The sequence below is a fragment of the Lytechinus variegatus genome, chromosome 7, assembly GCF_018143015.1.
Source record: "Lytechinus variegatus isolate NC3 chromosome 7, Lvar_3.0, whole genome shotgun sequence".
Taxonomy (NCBI): domain Eukaryota; kingdom Metazoa; phylum Echinodermata; class Echinoidea; order Temnopleuroida; family Toxopneustidae; genus Lytechinus; species Lytechinus variegatus.
Genome location: NC_054746.1, coordinates 36,598,043 through 36,614,491, shown reverse-complemented (window position 1 = coordinate 36,614,491; position 16,449 = coordinate 36,598,043). Strand labels below are relative to the sequence as shown.

General features: G+C 35.7%; 1 protein-coding gene across 1 annotated transcript; it reads left to right on the top strand.

Moving 5' to 3' along the window:
- The first annotated feature begins 2,276 nt into the window (after window positions 1-2,276).
- LOC121419165 (WD repeat-containing protein 92-like) lies at window positions 2,277-14,810 on the top strand. The gene is given in 8 exon segments (XM_041613503.1): window positions 2,277-2,557; window positions 7,732-7,832; window positions 9,232-9,362; window positions 10,140-10,241; window positions 10,678-10,811; window positions 11,676-11,810; window positions 12,583-12,680; window positions 13,223-14,810. Coding segments are annotated over 8 exon segments (1,083 nt in total). The 5' UTR covers window positions 2,277-2,383; the 3' UTR covers window positions 13,431-14,810.
- The last annotated feature ends 1,639 nt before the right edge of the window (window positions 14,811-16,449 follow it).

Sequence of the window (16,449 nt, the reverse complement as noted above, 5' to 3'; positions counted from 1 at the left end):
TGTTCGAAAGGAAAATGGCAACGTAGAATGACCACTAACACACTAAAAATTGTCATTTGAAAAAGGGAGGCTATCTTATTTGAGGAAAAATGGGTGGAAGGGTATTCTGAGGGACATGGATAGTAATATTTTCATGCTTTCCTGGCAAACAACCCATTACGCTAAACCTCACACAAAGTATGAAAATTGTGAGCAAAAATTCTGATGACTTTTTTGAAGCAAATTCATTATGAAGTTTGACTTATCAAAAAATGACTGCCAAGTAAAAAAGCATCCTGTTTCTTTTTTTTACAAAGTGAAGTTATGTATAAATATATTTATATTTTCCATTTATTCTTCAGAAGGATATATAACTTTCTGGGGCCTGTTTCTCAACACCGGGCCGAGAAGTTAGTCATATCTTTATCCACTAACCAAGGAGTTAATAACGATACTATCGGAAGAAAGAGCAGATGAGACGTAGCCTGAGTAATAAATAGCATAATATTGAAAATGCAAAATTATGATAAAATGTAATTATTGTGATAAATTGGGAGATACAGCTAATCAAATTTATAACATGGGCAAAATGCATCATACATCCTTAAACCATTAAGACTGGAGCTTTTAATTGCTAATAAAATGAAATTATTAAGAATTTATTTCATTCCTGAAAAATCACATGACGTTGAGATGTGTAGCGCCCCCCCCGCTGGGGGGGGCCAGTTCCATTGACGAGTGGATACCATGCGCGACCATGGGGTTTCGAAAATCACCCTAAACACGTATTTTCCATATTCTGAAAATGCACCCTTTAACAGGTATTGGCATGTGAAACCCTACCCTTAACAAAGAGGAAACAAACGATACTCTTAATTGGCAAATATTCCCTGAAATTGAACCCCTATAGAGGAAAAGGAATATTTTATTGTTATGTCACGGGTCTGTCGGTCGTCAGTTTTACCTTTACACATCGGACACCACCTTCCACATCTCGTGCAAATCGGACTCTAAACACGTAGTGTTGGGGCAAAAAGGACATCCTTTATAAAACCTTTTTTATTTTGTTTTATCATCCCCGCAAATTTGACCCTAAACACGTAACATTCCTAGCGAAATAGATACCCTTTTTTCATTATTTTTGTGTGTTTGACACCCTTATCACGTTACGTACGTAACGTGCCCTATCTTGAAAAAGACATCCTTTTTACGTGTTTTTTTGGTGGCACATGGTATCCACTCGTCAATGTAAGTGCCCCCCCCCTCGGGTGTAGCCCTGAGATATACGGAATGAAACCATGAAGGTTTTCTTTGTAAAATGATAATTGTACGTTTTTTTTTATTCCATACATCATTAAAATATAGTGCAACAGAAATTGTGTAAATCTATAGATATACTGAAATATATGGTTTGACAAATTCTATGCATTAAATTAGAGACTGTATTTATCAAAATATTTATAAGGGTCTGAGAACATTGAGTACGAGTCCAGTGGTGGAATCTTTATCGATTCAATTATTTTACTATTTCAAAATGAATGGTTTTGTGGTGTTTTACAATTATCATTGAATGAGCCATCTTACTTGTTCTGCAATGTAATTTCAACTTCTAGGATTAATTATGTAAGACTTTAAAATTTTCAAATTTTGAGGCACGAGTCTACCCACTTGATGCCACTATGTCATTACGAAAGAAGTTATGACTGGTTTGGAGGTGTCATGAATATTTAGTTAGGTTCTTGTCCCCGATCTTGGCAAAAAGGGCTTCGTGAAATGGTTATAGAGGACAATAGGTCACTATCTCCGATTTAGTCAAGAAGTTAGACTTATGAGGATGTTGAGAAACGGGCCCTTGAAGAATAAATGGAAACTATAGTAAAAGTGAAATTTTCTTCAGCTTTTGAAGAATAAATGGAAACTATAGTAAAAGTGAAATTTTCTTCGGCTTTTTTATTTGCTCAGAGAACATTATTATTTCATTTTTTTGATGTATGTTTTAAAGGTTGACCATGGGGAAGGGAAGGAAAAGGGGATCCACTTCTTTAAACACTTTTCGTAAAAAGCATTAAAAAGTGGGATTTGATGTTGCACCCACCGATTCCGCCACTGATGTGCACTTACCCCCCCCCCCCTCCCCCCCCCCCCTTCTCCTGCCCTCTTTGGGTCTGCACAAAGGTAGTTATTGGTAAATATTTTTTCCCTTTTTAATTTGTCTTGCTTTTCTAGCAGCGCCGCGAGCTAGCTAGCGCTAGCGCGCGCCGCGCCGGCGTATACACCGTACCGCGAAAGACTTTCTCAATCTCGACACCTAGGAACGGGACGCCGATTGCAATTTCCATCTATTCGGATACTATTTACAGTATATTTTGATTCCGACGTAATTCTCACTTGTGTGAAATTCAGTATGGACAAACCACAGATCATAATTCATGCTACAAAATCCTTGAACATAACGCTATACGACGTGAAATGGATCCCCAGAAGTGCCCGGTTCGTTGTGCTTGGTTGCCACCCGAGACAGACGGGGGCTTTGCAAGTGTTCGAGATGGATCAAGGGGAACCTAAATTAATACACGAGGTAGTATCAGATTCGTTGTTCCGGCGGGGGGGTGGCACTGCCGTGGTATTGATTTTACAATATGGACACCAGTCACACTACACTAGTCCACTGTCAATGCACAATACTAAAAAAAAAAAATTCTTATATCTTTCCTTGTAGTCCTATTATTTTCTTTCTTGTATAACTTTCACTGAGCGTGTATCTGTATGATGTCAGAGCCTGAGGACAGAGCTATAAATAATGATAGGCTACATGTACTTTAACTTTAAGTTAAAAATGAAACGGTGCCTAAAATTTAAATTTCTATGTTCGCAAGATAACGTATCTAGATAAAAGGTATTCTGAAAATTCTCTTTGCGTTATGTTATTAACTTGCAAAAATAACAAGAAAATTGACAAGAGGTGGGGGGGTATATTGAGTATTATAAGATGGCTAAATAATTTGCAGCTTGCTGATTGGTCAAAGCGTACCACGTGATCATTCGCGAAAAGTGTCTATCCCTGCACGCCCGTGCAAATTTCGCGCACCCAAATTGTCTAACCCACGGTAAGTGCAATTTCAAAATTTTTTATATTTGATTTAGATCTATTTCATTATTTCTTTCTCATATAAGGTGCTTAAAATTGCGATCGAAATTACTTAGCCATCTTATAAAAGGAATAACGCATTTTACCCGTCGTTTTTCAGCGATATGCAGTGCACTCGAGGTTTCTTCTTCGCATGCACACTCCACACTCGCCTCCGGCTCGTGTGGAGTACGCATGCTCAGAAGAAACCTCTCGTGCACTGCATATTCGCTAAACAACTCCGCGGAATGCGTTATTCCTATATTGTAACTTACATGTAATGTTGCATATGCGACATATTTCTCAATCAAAAATAATTATTTCTTTCTGCATTCCTCAAGAACATGGTTTACTGCAGGAGACATTCCAAAGACACTACAGAGACGGATCGGTAGACTTTTCAGCAATTAAAAATTGGCAATGGAGATGAATCTTTTCAAAGAAAATATGACTGAGATCAGCCACATGTATATTTAGCACAGTGGCGCATATGCATAAGCGTCGGGGGCGCAATCTGCAAGGAAAATATGCCTCGTGTCAACAATACGCTTATAATAATATTCAGAAAAGACACTTCTATTGGTTGGCCTAAGCATATATAGCAACTTTAATGATTGGTTGATGACAATATTGGGCGTGTCAATAGGGAAAATAGGGGACGTCCTTACAGAGATAAGACAATTTTCAGAATACTGATTTAAGACAATAATTAGTGAGCTGTTACATGTATCTTGCTGAGTTACAAGAAATGTTAAGACAATTTTCAGAATGCCACCCCAGGGTAGAGCCCGAGACAGCCAGAGGTGTTCCACTTGTAAAAAATACATGCATGAGTCATGATACTGATTGCAAAGTTCAAAAAAAAATGCAGAAAAATTTGAATTTTTAAAAGCGTGACCGTATTTTGCACATGAGTTGTGTGGACATTTATTATTTATTTTATTTATTCATTTCATTTTGTTTACCCAGGGTAACCCCATCAGTGGACTTAGCACTTTTTCTTGGGGGCCCTGCATACAAGTAACAAATGGGTCATTCCATAAAGGTCGGACGTACATTCGGACACATTTAAGAGCTGTATCTCCTTTGATTTGATAGCAGTGTTTTATTTTTTTTAGTATATCATAACACGTGACCTAGGTTATCATTACACCATGACAGGACCAGGCTGCAATATGAAGAATAGAAAATATGGGCAAAAATGTGAGGGGTCGGACGTACATCAGACGAAAGCAGGTTTTATGCTTTTAGAGTTCATGTCAAAATCTCTGTGATTTTTGTGATGCAGGTACTAAAATTCTAATATGAGCTGTTAGCTAAAGGATGAATCTTAAAAGAAATGAAGCAAAGAAAATGATAGGCATTGCCTTGTTTTAGTTACAGGCTGATCTATTTGGGGTCGGACGTACACTTTGAAGGGGTCGGACGGACATTGTACAAAATATTTGCACACTGTACGTCCGACCCCCTTTGAAGATCAGTTACACAAAACATAGACATTCTAAACTGGATTTTTTAAATATACGTACTGTTTGGTTAGTTGTATTTAACATAAGACGGAATTAACAAATGAATCTGATGCTGGTGAAGAGTTATGCTTGATTAAAGTTGACATGCATTCAGACAGTGTACGTCCGACCCCCATACTGATTTTCTTACAGTCAAGCAAAATGCTCCTCATATCTATTACAAATGAGTCAGTGGGTTTAAACTGTTTCCATTTTGATATCTACATTTTTAGATCACATCAATAATGAAACAACTCAACTATTCACACAATGCAGGATATTTTTTACTGTTAAACTTCAAGTAAAATGTATCTTTTTTAATGGTTTGCAAAAGACATGACAAAGAATTTCTTTAACATTAAAAAACTTGTCCTGTTACAAACTTTGTTTAGAACAAGGTGGGTTACGAACCATGAGTCTTCCCTGATGTTGCAATCAACAAAACATGCAATATGACCTTTTGACCCCTAGATGACCTTTGATCTCTCCATCCTCAAGAACACATGTAATTTTTCCCACTGATCGTTTTGTTCCAAGTTTGGGCAAAATTAATGCAGAAATATGTCATTTGACATTTTTACACCTAGATGACATTTGACCTCTCCATCCTCTTTAACAAATATGTGGTACTACCCACTGATAATTTGTTCCAAGTTTGAATACATACACATAAAAAACTACCGGTATCGAAAGTTAACTTTTGACCCCTAGAAAGCTTGAACAATTGACCTTGAAATAACAAACAAAATGAGCAAAAATGACCTTTTGACCCCTAAATAACCTTAGAAATTATCTTCAACAAAAAACTTGTATTACCCACTGATTTTGTGTTTCAAGTTTGAACAGTATTGATGCAAACAAAAAAAATTGATTTAAACAAAATCTGGCCTTTTATCTTTTGACCCCTAGATGACCTTTGACCTCATCAACACACACATGGTATCAACCAAGGATCATTTGTACCAAGTTTGAACAAGGTTGATGCAGAAATAAAGAAATGAGAACAAGTCAAAATTAAATGAATAACCCTTCACATTTTCATAACTTACACCCCTATAGGCGAAAATAGAATAGTCTAGACATCCATGTATCATTATAGCAAATGGGCAGATCTATTTCCCATAGAGGGGCAATTGCTGTACCTGAGATTGAGGGGAAGGGGCAATTTCTTATTTTATATGGAACTTCTTTGTTTATTAAATTTCTCATGTATTTGTAGGTTTTTAATTTTGATTTTCTTTTTTAATTTCCTGCAGGCTATTATTCAGTCATAATTACCACTAAATTCACTAAGTAATGTGATAATTTGAGATGAAGGAAGGCAGTTTCCATTGAATTTGCACACAAAACACAAATAAATCTAAATTTCTTGAAGATGATATCATCATTTAAAAATCTACATATTGTCAAAAATGTGTGGTATTCTTTGTGAAATTGGTCTCAAAACTTGTGCAAGACTTCAAAGAAAAAACCAATAAAACTATACAGCGATATCAAGGTGTGTTAAAGAACTATCATGCAAAATGTTAAAGATGGAAGGTGAATTTTGCCCCCAGTATTTGTTGGGTAAAGAAAATACAAAAAAGGTCATTATAAACTAGATTGAAATTGAAATTTGTATTCAATTTTGAAAGATTGATATGAGTAAAAGATGTTATGATATTAAACTTTTGCAAAAAATATCTGAGCAGTGAAAGATAACTTCATAAAAAAAGTTTCAAAGGGGTCGGACGTACAGGGGGTCGGACGTACAAAAAAGTTGTACGTCCGACCCCCACTTAACTTGAAATCCCGGACTAGTGGTGAGCTACCTTCTGGTGTATATATTAAACAAACCAAGCTTGCTTTGCATCTGACTTTGGGAAAATTTATCTGCTTTTGTTTTGCTTGTAAGAAAAAAAGTGTATGTGAAAAGGGGTCGGACGTACATTTGAAAGTGCCTGCTTTTAATATATTTGGTTTAAAAAATATAAGAAAAATAGAAAAAACCTAACTTATTTTTTAGAAACCTGACATAATAACAACTTGGACAACATCCAACTTTGATTATTTCAAAGCTTATAAAAGGTTTAAAATTTGTTGCAAACTTGACCTTTTAAAATAAGTAAAATTCTATTTTGTTGCTATGGTGACTTCAATGCCTTGCCAAAATGAAACGATACATTGTTTGAAATTATTTCTTTCAGATTTATACATTTCAGTGTCTTAGCTTTCAAGTGATACCTAATTTGTTCTGTTTGTAGGATTTTGAAATTTTGACCAAAAGGTTTACTATTTTATGGAACTGCCCAAATACATGTATATATTAACAAGTACAAACAATGAAAAGATATTAAACAAGGAAGAAAATATGTTCAAAGAGACAAGCAACCTGCAGGACATACACAGACATAATGTTAAACAAAATGTCAAGTTCAAAATACAATGTATGTACCGGTACATGTACCTAATATACAACATGGACAGCAAACTGCCATAGAATACCTTTCACTTATGGTATAGATATCTCCATATTTACTTGCAAAATTGTGGTTTCCTGTTCCTTGTCAAGATGTTCAGATTTTTCTCAGAATGGGCACTAAAGGTGACAAATTTGGTGGTGTTATATTTTCACGAATTCTGATTTTATAGAAAAGAAATGGGTAATTCTAGGTCGGTTTTCATGTGGATGATGTCAAATTTGTAAGTTGTTGATTTTTTTTTAAAGATAAATGATTGTTTGAGAAATAAAGTTGTGCACAAAATATTGACACACGGGCATACATACAAGCATGATAAATGATGTATTATCAATTATTAAATGGTAGTGAAAAATGACATGTCTGGAAACACCATTGTTCAGTGTCAGTGAGTTGGACTATTCTAGAATTTTTGGGTGGTATTTCAAATAAATTAGGTACAGTAATCCATGCCTTCATTTTCAATATTTTTGTAAGAAAAGATACTTTTGTATAGGGCATATTTCCATTTTACAATACAAATTGGCAAGTAATAAAAATGGCATCAATGTATTCAATCAAATCAGAGGGGCAATGAGATTGAGGTCAATCATTAATTTAAGCTCTGATATTAAATCTAATCTTTGAAGTTTTTATTATTTCTGTTTGTATTCATCAGGTGGAAAAGAAAGAAGCCTTCAAATGTGGAACATTTGGAGCTGCTAGTTTGAAGCAGAGGGATTTAGCCACGGGAGACTTCAATGGCAATATGAGAATTTGGTAAGACCCAGCAAAGCATGTATGAATACTTTTAAGAACTACTCTCTAACCATTCAATTCATCAATGTGATGATTGCTAATATTTTTTATAGGAATATTGACCACACAGCAGAGCTCTAATAATGGTCAGTTGTGAGATAATTTGGTTGCTCAATGTGGCTCAATGGTACTTGAACAGCATAATGTCTGCTAGCCAAACAGGAAGATTGAAGGGAGACTTGAGCCAATAAGATTTCCAGATTTCTTTCTGAATAAATGAGCAAGGTATCTATGCATTGTAAGTCTAGAGAAAGTCTGTAACAACGGTTTGAATAGTAAGTGCAAGCTGAGGAAAACTGGAAGGGTGACCTCTGCCATTAAGATAAAAAAAAGCAAGCTATACATCTGATATGACATACATGCATATGTGTGTATAGCCTCAGGCTGTGTATATGCTGTGCAATAGCACATCTTGGTGGCAGGGTCATTTCTATCTGACTTCTTGGCCAATCATGAGCCAAATTAAACTTGATAATTAGCAATTTTGGGGCATTTAGAACATCGTGTTGAGCTGCATAAGCTTCAGGCTTATAATACAAGTGTCAATGGATAAGTTGACTATCAGCTAATGCCCTTTTTACACAGGATTTTCTTAACCCCTGACTATCGCTAACCCCGTACTATCCTTAACCCCGTACTATTTTTTTTCCTTTTCACACATGCCAAATTGTTATTGCTAACCCCGGATAAGGAATGCTTGCTTTTTACACACGAAACTCGCTAACCCCGGACTAGTGGTTTTTGTCGATCATTCGTAGTACAAGTGCTTACACACGCTACAATTTCCTTAACCCCGTACTATAGGTAGCCCCACTTATAGTACGGGGTTAAGCTTAGCCCACTTTCGTTTTACACATGCGATCTTAACCCCGTACTATTGCTCTTAGCACCGCAATTGGTGGGATAACCCTGCTTTTTTGCAGGGCCAAATAATCCCGTACTATAGGTGGGGTTAGCCCACTTTGCAAAAACGCTGTGTAAAACGAAAGTGGGCTAAGCTTAACCCCGTACTATAGGTGGAGCTAAATTGCCATTTAGCCCCACCAATAGTACGGGGTTAAGGAAATTTTAGCCTGTCTAAAAAGGGTATAAGATCACTCTGGAACAGTGGGAGTGTTGGTCTCAAAGATGAGATCAGTGTTTGAAGAACATTGAAGTTGCAGTCATCAGTCTGCTATTCACTGATTATGTGGTCTCATATGATTCTAACAATAGATGCTGCACATGTATACATAAAGTGCCATTGGAATTGATAGACTGTCATCTATAATTTGATATTCAATACATATTGAAATACATTTAATGAATTTGCTGTAAGTCTTCAACATTAATGGGGTCATTGCTTTTTCAATGTAATCAGGAACCTAGAGAAATTGGAGAGACCAGTTTATTCTGTAGCTGCACACAAGGAGATCATTAACTGTATTGATGGAGTTGGAGGTCTTGGCGTTGGTGAAGGAGCACCTGAGATAGCAACAGGGAGCAGAGATGGTAAGATATAATCAGTGATGTCAAAGGAATATAAATGGTGCAAATGATGGACTCTACATGAAATGAACCAAATATTTCAGGGGAAAGTAGGGGGAGGGCGGGCTAAGAGTTGTACAAATAATTTCAATCCAACAATGATTTGAGGAAAGTGGCTCCCCTTCCTCAAAATCATAGAATAAACGTAAAATGGTGATGTGTATCCTAATCAATTGACTGGCTAAAATTCATTACCAGTCATTTATTTTCGACGTTACTAGTCATTTATTTTAGCTAACTGCAAAATTTGCTGACTGACTGTTAGTCTGGTACTAATGACTAGTTCTGTTGACCCCTTGTGGTGTTAAAATGAGGATGACTTGTCAATTAACAAGGATCCACACCTCTATCTTAATATTACACAGGCTTGGGCATTATAATAATTACACACTAGATACCATGAAACAATCCAAACTGTTCCAAATGTACTTTGTGCATGCAATTCTTACAAGTGCGCTTGACGATAAGTATTTGTATACACCAGTCAGAGCAACACAGTAGACTTGATAGTGATAACAATTTATTGCAGGAATATACCACAATCCTGGCATTGGTTGAATCACAAATATATTGTAAAGTATGTTGACCACCTTCAGCTGCAATCCATGAAATATTTTTATCACATTTCAATTACTTCTTTAAAAAAAAAAAAGTAGGTGTGAGGACACTACTAACTCGTTTTGTAACTATATATGAAGGAATAAAAGGGGTTAACCTTGTGTCATCTTTATCAAACTTTAGGCGCTGTAAAAATTTGGGATCCAAGACAGAAAGACAAACCGGTAGCTTGTATGGAACCTGCTGATGGGGAGAGCAAGAGAGATTGTTGGACTGTGGCTTTTGGTAAGTACTAGTTTGTATTCAGGTTTCTATTCGGACAGCATTTCTTCAATACAATAACAATTCAAAACTTCAATGAGAAAATAAAATGTTTTTTTGTGAAGTTTCTAGCAAATTCTTCCTGCCACCACACTCAAATAAAGATTTTGTCAAGTTTTAGTGAAAATATGCTCTTACCCTTTAATTATGTTTGTCCATGAACAATGTCACCTTTTGACCTGTTTCTGTATAAGAATACTATTTTCTTAACAAGTTGTGTGTTGGAAACTAGTTGTTATCACATATTGATTTCTGTATATAGACCATCTATGTAATAAAGAGTGCTACCATTATTTTCATATTTTCACACTTCTTGTACTCATCTGTCATAATTCAATGTAAATTTTTTTTCTATTTGTATCTTATATATGTTTCTTACATTTTTCTCATTTCCATGTAGGTCATGCACATAATGATGAAGATCGATGTGTAGCAGCTGGATATGACAATGGTGATATTAAATTGTTTGATCTCAGGAACATGCGCAGGGGCTAGCACGACTCTTTAAGATGGGAAACAAATATTAGAAATGGGGTATGTATATCTTTCAAAATAATAAGTCATATTCTCTTTAACCACCCTCTAAATGAGGGGGGATGTCAATTCTGATGACATCTATCATAGTTGTACAATCGTAAACATTGCTGTTGTGGTTTACGGTACACCATGTGGAGTGTTATAGAAGCAGTGGATAGAAGAAGAGAAGAAGTGGATAGGCGAGAAAGTGGAGATTTGAGAATAGAGTATTCTTTCTTGAGAATAGTCCTGAAAAGGACTGTAAACCAGAAGGAATGTTGAGTGAAAACAGCTTGAGTAGTAGAACTGATGAGGAGATGCTGGCTTGCATCGGCGAGTAGAGATGATGAGTAGTAGAGAGACTCGACGTTTCGGACAGGTTGACTGTCCGTCTTCAGGAGTAAACATGTTAATATTGTTTGCAGACTATATTACTACCAAGATCTGAAGGGGTAGAAAACCAGTTAACCCACCCTAAAAAATTTGAGGTTTGAAAAGGTAAATTCTGATATGGTTAATCTGATATCCCTGAATGTTTGTTTATTTGGTAAAAATTTGGATGTTCTTCTGATATTATCGTAGGTTTGAAGGCTAAGATACTTGATACCATGGAAAGTGAAAAATAGCTTTACCAGGAAGCTATGTTGAGTCCTGTGGCAGCGTGGATATTTGTTTTCAGTACAACCAATGTTTAGCATTAGTGACATGTTTTGAGACTAGGAATGAGAAGTTTCTAAAATGCATACAGGAATCCCAAAGTTGTGTATTGTAGTTTGAATTATGATCACTTTTATGTAATTATTTTTTTACAAGTGACATTATTCTAACCTTTTGATCGGACTTTAAAATATGTTTTGGTATTTTCATTGAATGATGTTGCAGATATGTGGTCTAGAGTTTGATCGTAAGGATATCGACATGAATAAACTAGTGGCTACCACCCTTGAAGCCAAGTACCATCTCTTTGATATGAGGACACAACATCCAAAGTCTGGCTTTGAGTCTCTCAGTGAAAAAGTAAGAATTGAAGTGAAAAGAATTTGGAATTTTCAATATTTGTCAGCCCACAGAGAGGTTGCTTTACATGAACCTCCATTTAACTATTCAGAAAAAAGTGACCACCTTTTGTGGTTTGACCAAGTAACTTTTGTTACAGAGCTTTTAAATCCTATCAAAGGTTCTTACTACAAGATATAAGTAGTCGGACAATGCTTGCATCAGTGGATATTGATCAGTGCTAAAATAGTCACTAAAGTTCTTGAAATTTGCACTGTGATGAAAATCACTGTTTTTTCCACAGAAATTGGTTAATCTCAAATGTTTAAAGATGTTCTTTTTCCTATTTTATGACTTTAAAATTGATATAAATATTAAATAGGAAATGTAGCAAGTAAATTCTAATATCCCTCTTTCCATTTTGAATGATAGCACCTGATGAAATGTGGATTGAAGTAATTGTGTCTCTAATGGGTTGAAATCTTCCCAATTTAATGGACAAAACCAAATTCAAATTCACAAATAAAACAAATAATGGATGCATCTCAGTTCGTAAATTATGTTGAGATACAGTGGAAGCCTATCATCAAACTGACAAAATTATATTTGATTACGAAATATTCATAAAGGTATTCAAAACAGTGAAATCAGGAATTTAAGTTCTTAATCTGGAAAATTGCTTTATCAAACTTCTTATTGGGACTCGCATTATACCCCAAGTTGTATTGTAGGCTAAACCTGACATTGTTAGTATTAGTTCTTGGGCTATTCATATTATTTTCATTTTCTACAGGCCCATAAATCAACAGTATGGTGTGCAAGACATCTGCCTCAAAACAGAGATGTCTTTATGACTTGTGGCGGTTCTGGCACTATAAATCTGTGGAAATAGTAAGTAATTCGATTTTAGTCAATAATTAACACCTTTGAAACAATGAATAAAAATACAAATATGATATGTTAATCACAATGCACCTGTATCTCCACCCTTTTTTCTTGAAGTTAAGTACCATAGACTTGGAGAATGATAGAAATAGAATCAGCCATTTGGGCTAGTTAGTATTTATGTGTCATCATGGATAAACTGTTATTATTTATTCGGCCATAAAAAAACATACACAAATTCTACAATGTAAATACAAAAATACAATTTGAAATTGAGTAATTAAATGTGAAAAGTAGGAATGAAAACAAAGAAGAAAAGAGTTGATAAATGGTTTTTCCATGGGCCAGGGCTCGCAAAAGTAACTTGAATATGTGCAATTACACCCCAGATAAAAAATACAACAGTATAAATAGTAATGTATTTTATTAAGTATCTGTATTCACTATGCAAACAAGATTTTTGTTTTCCTTCTTAGAACTGCTCCATCACTATTGGTCATTTCTAATATATCATAATACATTGAATATTTTCTTCCTCCTTTTTTCAGTGAATACCCAACATCGAGAGTACAAGAAGACTCCAATGGTGTAAAGAAAGGTGTAATGGGATCTGTGTCTATGCTACAGAGTGTTGGGATATCATCACAGCCTGTAGCAGGGTTTGATTGGAGTCCAGACAAGGCTGGTCTGTGTGTTTGCTCATCGTTTGATCAGTGTATCAGGGTACTCATTGTCACCAAGCTAGCAACATTATGATGACTATGATGTCATACAGAATACTTTATCTGGGAACATTTTTATCTGGAGGAAATACAGGATGCATTGTCTTTGTGAGCTGGCCTTCATAACAAACCCATGAATAACTGTCTTTCAGTGCATATTTCCCATGGACGGTGGATGGATGGAGCATTGTGCCCTTTAACACAAAGTCAGGTGTTTGATCATAAGATTTTTGTTGTGATTGATTGCACATACTTGTAATGCAGTCAGTCATGAAAAAAAATGGAAATGAAGGTTTGTTTTACTTAGCCTAGGGTCCTGTTGCAGAAAGAATTGCGTTTAACCGCAAGTCAAAAAATCAATCGCAAGTCCCAAATGCGCGCTGCTAATTGGTTGAAAATCAAGTTGCGCATGATTTTTGGAGTTAGGATTGATTTCAAGTCTTTCTCCAACGCATTCAAGTCCAGGGAATAAGTTCGCTTTACAAATTTGAATAGCATTTTTGGTCATAAGATAAAAGCTCTCAATTAAGTAATGTACAGCCCTATGTAAAAATATGCTATACGAAAAACTTTAAGCATAGCAGTCTTTCAAAAATGTGGAGAAAATTGCGATGCAATACCAAGAAAATTATTTCCTGAAGTCATGTATTTGTTTTTGTGTTTTGACCCTACATTTTTTTTTCCTTCCTCTAATTCTTGGCATTTTGAATGCTTTAGGTGATAACTCACAAGACGTACATTCATTGTCTACAATTAGCTGAGTGAAGTTACTACAATATTCCATTCGTTTAAATAAACAAAAAATATTTATTTTTTAATGAAAATAAGCTAGTAGGATTAATGTTTTCACCAACATCCAGAATTTTGATACGCTGGATTTTTTTTTAGGAAAAACAAAAGAAACTTGTAATAACTGTGCTGACTTATTACATTGATCATTGACTATGAATGTAATGCTTGCTTGCTCATTTGAAGACCTCTCCACATCTGGGCCATGCAACACAAAACATAGTGCTCGATTAGCTTATACAATCAAGTCATTATACAATAATTTGCTAAGCTTTGTGAAATGGGCCTGTTTCATAACGCTTTTTGTTAACAAGAAAGTACTACTGGGCTAAAATTCACTTAGAACAGCAGGTAAAAAATGATTTTAATTTGCCTCCTTACAATTTGTGGTATTATAACTTGGCATGGAGATCATTGGGAGGCATTGGATGGACAAAGTCTCCTTCCAGAAAAGGATTCTTGTAACATAAAGTTTGAAATTAAAAAAGTGTGACTACAAAGGATGTAATATCTGGAACACAATTTTTAATTAGATCAAGTTTCTACTAAAAATAACAAGTGTGACAGAATAGAGTACTACAAAGTCTGTATATATTTTATGTAAATAAAATCAGTTTACAATGTACCAGTGTACTAAATTTTGCTTTTGGATGTGGTTTTAGATTATGTAAGCTTGTAGTGGTCCATATAAATGCCAGGCCTCGAAATAGGATTTTTTGTGGGGGGCAAGGCCACTTTTTTGAGGGGCACTTTTTCACTGAGGCCAGGCAGCAAAGGGCACCAAGGCCATACAGAGGGGCACCAAGGCCACTTTTTAAGGGGCATGTAATAAATTATTTGTAGGTGTTAAAGTTTCGCGGCGTGGGAGGGGGGGGGGGCTTTCATAGTCAATGTTATACATCAGATTCATTACCAAACCACATTATTTACTTAAGAAAAAATGAACTTTAATAGTCTGACAACACTCACTGTATAAGGTTTTAAAAGAAAGTTTCATTATTCTTCAGAATCACTTCAGGACAGGATAACACATTGCATTGCTTGGAGTCTTGAATTTGACATCCAACATGTAACATGTACATATTAACAAATCAAGTAGAAGTACCTCTGGTAGAAGTAAATTAATTTCATCTAATTCTTTATCCAAATTACCTCATGGCATGCCAAGTAATTAAGTTATACCAAGGTAGTATCTTGAAGGTAGACCAGTAGCAAAAGAGAATGAAATGTGGAGATAAAGCGTGAAGCTGTTCGTAAGTTACGAACGACTACGCATGACTGGTGATACCTTCTTGAGCTACATGTAATTAAATGTGAATCTGATTAGCACCCAAGAAAGTATCACCGGTCGTTCGTAAGTTGTTCGTAACTGACGAACAGCTTTATGAAACACTCCCATTCAAAGTACTGTACTTACGCATCGCGCGCGCTCGCCAGGACAGTACAGTGCGCGCGACATCTTATGCTGAAGCTTACATAGCATATGTAAAGCGCGCTAGCTGTGTATAGCTAGCTCATCGTTCGGCGCGGCTTCGGACTAGACTGCATACATGCACTGGACGTCGCTGGTAAAGCTAAGGTATTGAATACTTTTTGAGATTGGAGAAAAGTTTTCCTCGCTCAGAAAAAAAGGTGCAGACTTTCAAAAGGGGCACATTATATATCAGAAAAAGGGCACCACGGCCATATAAAAAAGGGCACATTTTTAGTGGCCGTAACTTTTAGCAAAAAGAAAAAGGGCATGACGGCCAGTAATGGGGGCATCGACGGCCATGGCCGTCGATTATTTCGAGGCCTGTAATGCTGTTTAATATATATGAAACAAAATGCATGCTGCAGTCACACCAACTGCAGACTGACCAAATCTCTTAAGCTATTATCAATTGTTTTGGAGTCAGATTTGTTGGTGTGACTGTTACTTTTCATGAATGTCATAACCCTGACACCAATATCGGTATGCTCCCTCCTCTATTTTTTTTTCTAAATTTAATAAATAACAGAAGAAACAGTATTCAATGACAAGATGCATTGTATGTTTTTATTCAGCCTCTGGCACAGCACATGCAAGATCAAAATCTTACACAATACGCAAAAATAGTATTCAAAATACTTGTCCAACTTGTGAAATTTTCAATTTCTCAAATAACCTGAACCTATCTTGTCACAGTAACACCAATAAATAAATTCGATTTTTTTCTTCTTTGATTTCAGCTAAAAGATTGTTATTACAATCCACCTGGCTTTTGCCCAATACACTTAAAAAA